The sequence below is a fragment of the Harmonia axyridis genome, chromosome 3, assembly GCF_914767665.1.
Source record: "Harmonia axyridis chromosome 3, icHarAxyr1.1, whole genome shotgun sequence".
In the NCBI taxonomy this organism is placed as follows: domain Eukaryota; kingdom Metazoa; phylum Arthropoda; class Insecta; order Coleoptera; family Coccinellidae; genus Harmonia; species Harmonia axyridis.
Window position 1 is genome coordinate 1,911,510 of NC_059503.1, and position 12,400 is coordinate 1,923,909.

At 38.4% G+C, this 12,400-nt stretch overlaps 1 protein-coding gene across 2 annotated transcripts in view; it reads right to left on the minus strand.

Annotated features, from left to right (window-relative positions):
• Positions 1–12,400, minus strand: part of LOC123676982 (semaphorin-2A) — a 605,612-nt gene that overhangs the window by 33,006 nt on the left and 560,206 nt on the right. For both annotated transcript variants that reach the window (XM_045613352.1, XM_045613351.1), the window contains one exon: positions 1,464–1,571. In XM_045613352.1, the coding sequence (XP_045469308.1) occupies positions 1,464–1,571 (108 nt within the window). The remainder of the gene's footprint in view (positions 1–1,463; positions 1,572–12,400) is intronic.

Below are 12,400 nucleotides of genomic sequence, written 5' to 3' on the forward strand. Positions count from 1 at the left end.
ATGCCAGACCCCATCGTGCGCGCATCGTTCAGGAGTACCTTGAAGAGGTTGAAGTCTCTCGAATGGAATGGCCAGCAAGAAGTCCAGATCTCAATCCGATTGAGCAGGTTTGGGACAACCTCAATAGAAGGCTGAGAAGTTCAGAAAATCATCCAGCTACTCTTAATGACTTAGGAATCCAACTCAGAGAATCTGGGAAGGATTAGATCAGAACATTTTAAGATCATTCATTTTGAGTATGAACCGTCGTTGCCGAGCTGTAATTAACGCAAGGAGTGGAAATACCAAGTATTAAATCACTTATCAGCATTCCAGTATTTTGAAAATTGTTTTTTTCTCTTTTTTCACATAAGATTCGGTGAAATCCTGAATTTTTCTTCCATTTAATGTGTCTTGTTTCGTTCAAAACCTTCCCGAGAGAACATGAAAAATAAGTTATAAAGTCAATGTAGAGTTAACTTTCATTAAACTTGAGATTTTCAGAATGTGCGTTAATTTTTTTGCGCAGTGTAGAAGCCATATGACTCAGAAAGATAGAAAACAATTGATAAGAACTGCCGAAATCACAATGTTTAGCAGAATATTAGGATGCCCATTGAAAGATCGTAACGTTACTCGAAAATACGTGAGGAACATGGAGTACGCAACATCGTAAGACGGTGACAGGCTAAGACCAAAAGTAAAAGGAAGAAGATCAACATAAAGACGTCATTTTGCATACTTCATCATCTCAAATACTACGAATGAGATTTAGCCAATAAATGGGAGAAATTACCCATTTTCAGTGGTTCGAACACTGCCCGTCGTCGCTGCAGCGCCTTGTAAACCATCGAGGCTAATGTTTAGAGGTCAAGTACCTATAAATTCCCAACAAGGTGATAATTCACAGAAACCCGGCCCTCCACAATGTTATATTGGGCCCCATATCTCGTAGTACCGTCCCAAAACAAACATTCCTGTTATTGTTACCGTCCACAATCGAATCTAATTCCCTTCAATAGACCCGCGCTCCGCGTCCCAATGCCGGTAATGCAGGTCCCTTCGAACTATACGACAATGTCATAACTTGACATTATTACTTCGTCCTCCATTGTTTTCGCGCGCATTTGGCCCCCATTGATTTACGGCAATGTGCGTCTCGACCCTTGCCGTAATGATAATTCGATGACGCCACGCGTAATTAATGTACAGGTTGTTACCAGGTAGGATTAATTAATCACGATTAGCAGCTGATCTTGAAGTCTCTCTCTCTGCCCTGATTGGGGATCGGTACGATTGTGTTGGTGCACCTGAGCAGAGAGGCTGGGTTTGACAGTTGAATGCTGGTTAGATATTCAATTAATTTCGGAGTGATGTTTGATTCGCTGCTGTCACTTGTCATTGGAGACAGATGAACTTCAGGAATTGAGGCATTACAAATGTTGTTGTTTGAAGGGAGATAATATTAAGGGAAATTTACTTACATTTACTACCCAGTCTTTGGGATTGTGAGCATTGGTTCCACAAATATACAGCCTCTTTCCATCTCCCATCGATTGAATGACCCTGATGTGGTTTCGACAGTCAAAATGCTGTAAAGAAATATAAATAATTAGTACATTCAGTAATACATAAATATTGAAGATCATATGCCGAGAAAACTAGTGGATAATCAATAAAAATGAGTTTCTCTAAGTCTGTGGTTATTCCGTTCATTCTTCCACATCTTGTAGAACAAAATCGTGCGAGAATATATCATTCTAATTTTGTCAATAATTGAGGTGTGCGTTCAGAACTCAGAGTAATAAATATAGATAGAGGGAGCATATGTTAGGATTGACAACTTTTGCTCTCCTAGTATCATCGGTTGTTTCACGTCGTTTAGCGCGCTTGAAGTTTGTTTTCTGAATTTCTGATATATTTGGATATTTAAATCAATATATTTCGAGTTAATATGAGTTGACACACTATGGGACATAAAAAGTGCTTTCTTTGTGGAGAAACTCGCGAATTGAGTGAAATTTCGTATCACTGATATGTTTTTATTTCCGCGCGCTTCATGTCAAATTTGATAGTTCATGTTGGCGACAAAATTTGCTTACTGAAAATGACGTGCATCATATTGCTATCGTTCAAAAAATGGTTTGGGATGATGATTAAAATTTTAATAAGGAATTTTCCTAAATAATCAATTGTGTTATTGTTCGTACTCCTTTTTCCTTATTATAAATCGAACTTCACGACCTACCAAATTCCTCACTTGTTCCTTCGACATCCTGAACTCCGTCGATTATCTCCCGGAAAAACCGGAACGAAAACGGCCAGTTTTTCCGATTCTGGACAAATGGGGAACGTTACAAGCATCTAGATACCGGTTTCCGATTCCCGCGGGTCGCGGTAGGCTTCTTGCCCGGAAAATACCGGAAAAAGTTGCGTGTCCCGCAGGCACAAAAAGTCCGATCGTTGAATCGCGTCCGGTCGATCCCTAGGGATCGTGATTTCATAGGGATTGGAGGTATCCCGGACGATTGACTGTTGAGAAAGTTGGATGAGAAGCTGATACTCCGGGGAACGAGATCCGGAGTTTTACGGCTTGTCATCATGTGGCTACATTATCGGTCGATTTGTTGGATGATGAACCCCACGAGAGGAACTCTGGAAGATTCTGGAGTTTTTCTTCCACTTTCACCTCGATCCTACAAATGCGATAATAATAACAAGGAGTTGAAACGGAATTGTCTGTTATTTCTGGAAATATTCAATCTTTCATTTAATTATCACAAATCACTGGAAATTGTTTATTATGTTTTTATCTCCTGAATTCAAAGAAATCGTTGATGATTAATTCATTTGAAGAAGATCGAGTCAAATACTTTGTTGTTTTATTCGATGCTTCAGAAACCGCTGTGAACCTAATGTTGGTATAGACTCCCTTTATTTATGTTTAATACTCTTTGGTTCAACATCAGATAATAATACAGCCTTCGGATCAGCTATGTTGATGAAAAATTCTCTGGTTTCTGGATTTGTAAAAATTTCTGGAAAATGCCGTATTTTCTCTTTCTTTTCTTTTCTTTCTTCTTTTTTTAAATTTTCAATTTTTTCAGGAATTTTTCATATATTTAGGGAGTTTTTCCGCTATTGGAGACGGTAATAAATCCACCAAATCAAAGATCATATAAATCAGTCCAGCCTATTATGATTTATGAATGATGTAACTGTCGACTGCAGTTTATGAACTTCAAAGGCATGTGCATTGAAATTTACGTTCATCATCAACCTACCAATATGCCAAACGACAAAACACAACAATATTTACGAAGAGCATATTTAAAAAAATATATTTCACATCCGGTGCAGTATTTAACCCCATTGACAGCGTTTATGCGCCTCCTAATCCCAAATAACGCTCGAAGCAATATGACAAATGGTGTGCAGCTGAGGCCAGTCATCCTAAATCCTCGACTGGCGACCCAGATATGCCAAAGTCCTCAGCCACAATTAATTACCCGACTAATCATCGTGGACAGGCGATCTTTCCATTCTTGGAACGTCGGTCGGTCGACTACCGAGTCATGCGAGTCGATAATTACGGCTTAAAAATCAAACCCCCTCTCTCCCCGATTCGAAATCGCATCCATCAGGATCACGTGACAACCGGAATCGAATTAAAACCCGGTCGTTTTCGGCCGATTCCTTCGATACGTATTTCCTGACGACCCGTCGGGTATTATGTCTCGAAAAGTTGAGACATGACGTAATTGGCGGTTGCAGAAACATAGGCCGAATCACGCACCCCAACGATGATGGATTGCCCGACGTTCAACGTCGTTTTTCTGTCGACGATCGTAAGAAAATTGGTGCTCCCTCCAGACAAAATGATAACGACATCAGAATTCGAATTAAAAACAACAATATTCGAATTAACGCCTACCAAATTCTAATCAACGAAATCAAAACTCAAATAAACGAGAAAAGTTCCAATTAATAATCAAAAAACTCCAATTAACGACTTCAAAGTTGGAATAAACGAAATCAAACTCTGAGTAAACGACAACAAAATTCGAATGAACGACAACATAATTCGAATCAACGACAACATAATCCGAATCAACGACAACATAATCCGAATAAACGACAAAAATACTCCTATTAATGACTGCAAGTTTTCGAATTAACGACAACATAATTAGAATTAACGACAACAAAACTCCAATTAACGACTCCAAAGTTGGAATGTACTATCATAAATCAAACTCTGAGTAAACGACAACAAAATTCGAATGAACGACAACATAATTCGAATCAACGACAACATAATCCGAATAAACGGTTTTAGAATGAACGACAACATAAATAGAATCAACGACAACAAAACTCCAATTAACGACTTCTAAGTTGGAATGAACGAAATCAAACTCTGAGTAAACGACAACAAAATTCGAATGAACGACAACAAAACTCCTATTAACGACAGCAAGTTTTCAAATGAACGACAACATAATTCGTATTAACAACAAAACTCCAATCAATGACTGCAAAGGTTGAATTAACGAAATCAATATTTGAATCAACGACAACCAAATTGGAATGAACGACATCAAAATTCGAATGAACGAAATCAAAATGTGAATCAACGACCCAGATTTCAAATCTGATGGAGGAGAACGGTTGCACATTGGCGCCTTCAACCAGATTGTACTAACGACAGTGAAAATCGTAATGAAGCGATACTCAGCGATGGTACATTGCCACTTTTCCATTTCAATACGGAGCTGGATGCTGGAGCAGACGTTCAATTGTCGCCGATTTCAAGACTAACAGAAGATGTGGGAGTGAATCTCTTGCCCTGTGAAATTGATAGCTCTCGGTTATTTCTCCATTTCCATCTTTTAATTAACTGCGACGTGATTCCCGGTTCCAGAGCTCTCCCGCTCCCGAAATTATGGAACAGGACGTACCGGCTGATAATTGGCTTATCTGTCGCGCTTTTTCTTCCAGCTTGGACGTTTATTGATGTTGGAAATCATTTTTATTTGGCGGATAGGGGCTCACGTACGCCGCTGTACTCGTATAGTTCGACCAGATAAGTTCCCGTTGAACAAATTGCTTCATTTTCGGTTTTATCATTTCGAAAAATAAATCTCCGGTGTCCGGCGGAGGAATGATCGATTTTCCTCGAAATTTTCCGTGGGAAATTGTATTATTTGAATTGAAATGAGTTTTTGCGGGCGGTTTTTCTTGTTTCAGCTGAAAAAAGAAATTCCGAAACTTCGTGGAATCCTCTTCATCATCACGCAAAGAGATAATTCATTAGAGGTTCTTTGATTTCGCTACGTCAAGTGGAAAGAGAAATAATAATTCAGAATATTCTCTAGAATTGCTCCAATGTGAATTCTGCAACATCTTTCTCAGAAAATGGAGCAGATCCATCTTTGAAATGAGAAAAGGTTGAAGTTGAACTTTATGTTTTCATTTCATTCGGATTTAGAGGAAAACAAGCATGATAAACTTAAAAAAATTACAGCAGATAATCAATAAATCTTCGAAAATCAGATATAAGATTTTCATGGTCTTTGATCGATGGATTTGTCTCAATATCAAAAAGCAAAATAGCTGTCGAAATATTGAAAAAATAGAACGTAGAACACACTGTATAATTGACAAATGTAACAACACCAAAGAACAATGCTTTCAATAGTAACTTATATTAATGACTGTTCACATCTTGATTGCTCAGAATAGTAAAGATTATCCAGGATAAAGTTTTGTATTGTTCAACAATGGAGAACAAATGAGAGTTTTCAGGGGCTTCTTGCGTTAAAACTAGCCTGAAGAAAAAATTGTGCGTATTGAACTCCTTGTTTGGAATAACTTGGACTATATATCAAAAATTCAGCCAATAAAGATTGAGTTATCCTTTGTTCAAGAATGCGAATTGGAATTAAATTGGTGAAGATTCCAAGTCCTAATTTCCAGAGGAATAACATCTGGCACTAGTCTTCAATAAATGGAAAATTAAGGCTGAATTTCCCGTTTCCGACTTTTTGTCAGAGATTGAAAGAAAAACAGCAATCTCGATCTATTAAATAACCTTAAATCGACTTCTCGATGAATCCCCGGATGTAACACAGTTATGACCTATCCTAAACCAAATATTTTTCTTCCATCACGCCGCCACCAGTCTCCAGGCCTTCTGCGATCGTTCCGCCGGAGAAAAACCCAGTTTTCCCGACGTCCGGATGAAAACCAAACCATACCGGAGGTTAATTTCGCCAAGTAAGAGGCAGGAAGTGCAGTTCGGCTTGTTTTAACCGAACCCGACGATCAAACGTTAGCAGAATAAATTTCTGCCCAGTGCGCTGTTTTGTCGGTCGATGCGAAAGGGTCTGGCCAGTGTAAACTCTAGCCATAGTTGGAATTGGAAAATCGTCTGAAAGTCCGTGTTGACTGGAACTTCTTCATTTGTTCAGACGTGCCTTAATTCGATTGGAGTTAAGACCGGAAGTTGAGACGGGACAAACTAAACTGTTTTCACGGCTTTAGGGATTTTGGGAGCGGTAAAGCAATCCGACCAATTTGTTTTATTCCCTCAGAAATGCCATTTCGAATGGAACCTTATGTTACTTTGAGATATTTTCTCTTTCAGGGGGAGAAAATTATGTTAAAAATCAGAAGATTAGGAAATGTAGTTTCCATTACAATATTCCAACCTGATTCCATATATTTGGGAATTGTAATGGTTGCAACATGGCGAATGAACCGAATGAAGTAAGACTTTCTTGAGACTAAATGGCGAAGGCGCCGGGTAGCCTTCGCGATGCACATGTTTTTTCATGTATTATGTAGACGTAGATCTAGATGTAGAATTAGTTGTAGATGTAGAATTAGTTGTAGATGTAAAATTAGTTGTAGATGTAGAATTAGTTGTAGATGTAGAATTAGATGTAAAGGGTGTTTTTTTTAGAGCTATAGAACTTTAAATTGCAATAAAACAACGATGGACTATTCGATTGACATGAATTTTATTTATCCGCAAGATAATCTTGTGGCAGTACAGTTTTAATATGATTTCCGGCATATGACCGCCACAGCTGGCTCGGATGTAGTCCAATCTGGACGTCCAATTTTCGAAGACTTTTCCCAACATTTGTGGCCGTATATCGGCAATAACACGGCGAAGGTTGTCTTCCAAATGGTCAAAGGTTTGTGGCTTATCCGCATAGATCAATGACTTTAGATAGCCCCACAGAAAGTGGTCTAGCGGTGTTAAATCACAAGATCTTGGAGGCCAATTCACAGGTCCAAAACGTGAAATTAGGCGGTCACCAAACGTGTCTTTCAATAAATCGATTGTGGCACGAGCTGTGTGACATGTTGCGCCGTCTTGTTGGAACCACAGCTCCTGGCCATCATGGTTGTTCAATTCAGGAATGAAAAAGTTAGTTATCATGGCTCTATGCCGATCACCATTGACTGTAAGGTTCTGACCATCACCAGCCAATAAAGTGCACCAAACAGTCAGTTTTTCTGGATGTAACGGTGTTTCGACATACACTTGAGGATTAGGTTCACTCCAAATGCGGAAGCTTTGTTTGTTGACGTAGCCATTCAACCAGAAGTGCACTTCATCGCTAAACAAAATGAAATGGACGTAGTGCGCGACACGTATTCTGCACAGAACCATTATTTTCGAGATAAAATTGCACTATTTGCAAGCGTTGTTCAGGCGTGAGTCTATTCATGATGAATTGCCAAACCAAACTGAGAATAAATCACTTGACAGCTGTTAAATCAGTCGCCATCTTGAACAGTAATGCTAACTTGAAGTTATATACCTCGAAAAAAAACACCCGTTAGATGTGGATGTAAATATAGATGTAGATATAGATGTAGATATAGATGTAGATATAGATGTAGATGTAGATGTAGATATAGATGTAGATATAGATGTAGATATAGATGTAGATATAGATGTAGATATAGATATAGATGTAGATATAGATGTAGATATAGATGTAGATATAGATATAGATGTAGATGTAGATATAGATGTAGATGTGGATGTAAATATAGATGTAGATATAGATGTAGATATAGATGTAGATATAGATGTAGATATAGATGTAGATATAGATGTAGATATAGATGTAGATATAGATGTAGATATAGATATAGATGTAGATATAGATGTAGATATAGATGTAGATATAGATGTAGATATAGATATAGATGTAGATGTAGATATAGATGTAGATATAGATGTAGATATAGATGTAGATATAGATATAGATGTAGATATAGATGTAGATATAGATATAGATGTAGATCTAGATGTAGATGTAGAGATAGAGACATACATAGAGACAGAGATAGTGATGGAGATAGAGATAGAGTCTTCCATCAAGTCATAATACAGTAGAGCCCATAACAAACCAAAACTCTATTTGCCAGTTTGAAAAAATTCATTCAATAATATTTGACGGAACCGTACCGCATACGTGCCGGATCCGACACTTGCAGTGAAATAACACGAACAGGTCGCCTCCACGGTCAATATCCGAATAGGACAAGCGTGTTCGGGGCCTAATTCAGCGATGAAATTGAAAACAACTCCCGATTACGACGGCATGTTTCGAAATATGGGCTTTTAATTGTCCGATGATCACGTGACAAGCCGATCCGGTTATCGCGCTACGCGTTTTCCGAGTGGCCCGCTGCCGCATTACTGGCCTTTTTCTGGGTTAATTGCCAACGGGTGTCCGTTGCATATTGTATCACGGGTCGGCATGAAACACGATTTCAGGTGTATCAAAGTGAATAAATTTCCGAGCGGAGAGAAGAGAGGCGCATATTCGTCCGTTTAAATATTCGGATGGTTTGGGCTATCGTGTTTTAGTTGGAAATTGCGAAATGGTGGAGGCGCCGGTCATTTCGGGTCAATATGATTTGGTGTTGGATTCGAAATTGAATAGAGATTATAGGAGTATTATCGATTATCGTATATGTTTCTTTACTCACCAGAATTCACAATTCTTCCGGCTTTATTTTTAAGCATATAGGAAATCAACGTTTTTCATAATATATGCTTGAACAACATGCCAACGTAAAGTTATATACCTCGAAAAAAAACACCCGTTATAAGCCTTTTCGAAATTCTTTAGTCTGGCTCGTTTTCTGCAGATTGTTGTATGGGTTTCAATGTATAGCGTAAGAGAATGATCAGCGACTCGATTACTGCCTCATGCAGAGGAGAAGTGTAATGTTTTGAAAATAGAAAGGAATAATTCAAACAAAAATGTCTTTTTTTGTCTGTTGCTGGGCAATGAACTTTTGCCAGTCTAGACCCTCAAAATCTACAACTGGTTTTTCATACAGAGAAAGATGTCATCGAATTCATTAACCTCAGTAATGAAGATAGGCTGAAACACTCTTTCTTCAACCATTTATTAACTTCTAACTTCTTCATACACATCAAAGCTTTTTCTGAATTTCTCTAAAATGCTTCGACAACAGTTCGAGTATCGGATATCTGTTCTCGGGAAAATAATCTCTCGGAAAGACTCGCAATATCCCAGAGCTAAATCTGCAAGTCCGCGTAGGCCACTCTTGATCTGGCTAGGTCGCGTAATCATCCAGAAATCCCGATTACAATCCGAACATACCGCAAACTCCCCTCCTTCCACCCGGTAGGAATTCCAAATTGCCATAGATTAAACGATTATTGTGTGTCCTATCTTTGATCTACGACGGTTGGTTTCAATTATTCAGGGATTTCTGGATTTGCTGCAAAGATCGCTAATTGTTGCTGCGGTCCTGATACTCGACAGAGCCAAAGGAATTTCTGATTTCGATTGTCGACCCAGCTCGGGAACGTCTAGAGGTTGTCTTGGTTTTGGAAAACGTTTATTTGCACGACGATGGACAATTTGGAGGAATATGTTGAACCCTCAGAGTAATAAACATAGATGGAGGGAGCATATGTCATTTTCAGTAGGCAAATTTTGTCCCCAACATAAACTTTCAAATTTAACATGAAGCGCGCGGAAATGAAGATATATCAGTGAAACGATATTTCACTCAATTCGCACGTTTCTCCACAAAGAACGCTTTTCTTATGTTCCATAGTGAATCAACGTTTCATATCAACTCAAAATATATTGAGATGAATACCTAAATATATCAGAAAATAAACTTCAAGCGCACCAAACGACGTGAAACATCCGATCATACTAGGAGAGCAAAAGTTGCCAAACCTTGAATTTCAGCAGATAGCTACAGAAAATAATGAATATTCTGCTTATTATAAATTCGACAATTAGGAAAAATATGGGATTCCAAATATTCAAATTTGCATATTTAATCGGGAATCACTCAAATGAATATATTTCATTTAATATAATATACATTCATAACGATAAAGTAAAATTGTGGATTTGAAAATATATCACAATCCGACAACGTAATCTAACCATGTTGGGGACATGTGAAAATTGCGTATACTCTATCTATGTTTGTTGCTCTATGGTTGAACCCGTATTGTTTTTTCAATGCTAAAATCGTATTCTGAGAGAACATTAATTGCAACTTGAGGTCACTAAAAAGTGCAAGATTTAAATATTACAAGAATCTTCCAAATTTCGTCGAAATAAAGTACTTTACAAGAACTTTTTTCTAATAATTTTTGTACGATCTTTTTTATAAATATTTTTAAAATACTTCAATGCTTTGTAGAGATACCATGTCATCAATTCTTTTGCAAAAAACGAAAAGTTACCAAAATTATAATTCTTTTTATTCGCAAATTAACGATATTTAAATACTACAATGTATGTACATACATTAAGAAAATTTTGTGAAACCCTCATTGAATCGGTGATTTGTAAGAAGAAATATCTCAAATTTCGTTTCGAACTGAGTAGCCTCGTGGTGGTATTCCCTCTTAACTCTCAAGGCAATATATCCAATATCTGCTGCTGAGTACAAGCTTAAAGAGAATAAATATCGTACGAAACACTGAAGACTAATATTTTTTCACCCTCAAAGAGATCGTTACAATCTCGTAAAATGGAGGCACCAGAACTGGGGGGGAGTTTTCCATGAAACGAGCGTAAACGAGCTCAGCGGTACGTTGCGGCATTTTCTCGGCACTCTCAACATTAATTTGCTCTTTGCTGCGATTTCAATCTGGAGTGCAGCGCCTAATGCATTCCGGCACACATGATGGCGCTTCAGCCGCAACTGTGTGAGCACTCTGTTGCAAATCATGCAAATTTATTCGCACCAGTTCATTTCCAGAGTGGAAAGCCAGACCGGGCCATTCGGCGTGAATCGCTGGGAATCGCTGCTTGATTTGGCGTAAGACCGAAAGCACTCCCGTTTGGCGGAAGGAGGAGGATCGAGCGCTCCAAGATTGGCAATGGAGCAGGGACAGGGAGAGATCAATGCGGTTCATAGATTTTTCACGAGTCTGATTTTTCATATGGATCCATGGATTCTTACCGAATAGTATACCACGTCACTCAATAAGTGACAATCCTGGCGCAAAGGTGGCACCGACAGTGCCGTACCATTTTTTTTTTTGGATTGTCAAGCTTCAAAACATGCGTGTCAACATTTTGGAATATAAAGTTGAGTTTGGATAGAGATATTGAATGTTGAGTACAGGGTGGTCAAATTTCGATGTTTTAGCACTACAACTTTCAAATTGGAGGAGATATATAAAATCTGATACTCCATTCTCGTTCCCTTTTTCTGTCAGTTTTAGTCAGTTATGACACCTTCAGTTAGTCATTTATAAAAGACTAGGAAAGTGGTCATTTAAATATAGGATGTTTTTTCGAGGTATATAACTTTAAGTTGGCATTACTGTTCAAGATGGCGACCGATTTAACAGTCAATGGTGATCGGTATAGAGCCATGATTACTAACTTTTTCATTCCTGAGTTGAACAACCATGATGACCAGGAGCTGTGGTTCCAACAAGACGGCGCAACATGTCACACAGCTCGTGCCACAATCGATTTATTGAAAGACAGGTTTGGTGACCGCCTAATATCACGTTTTGGACCTGTGAATTGGCCTCCAAGATCTTGTGATTTAACACCGCTAGACTACTTTCTACGGGGCTATGTAAAGTCATTGGTCTATGCGGATGAGACACAAACCCTTGACCATTTGGAAGACAACATTCGCCGAGTTATTGCCGATATACGGCCACAAATGTTGGAAAAAGTCATCGAAAATTGGACGTCCAGATTGGACTACATCCGAGCCAGCCGTGACGATCATATGCCAGAAATCATATTTAAAATCTAATGCCACAAGATTATCTTGCGGATAAGTAAAATTCAGGTCAATCGAATAATCCATTGTGGTTTTATGGCAATTTAAAGTTTTATAGCTCCAAAAAAAACACTCT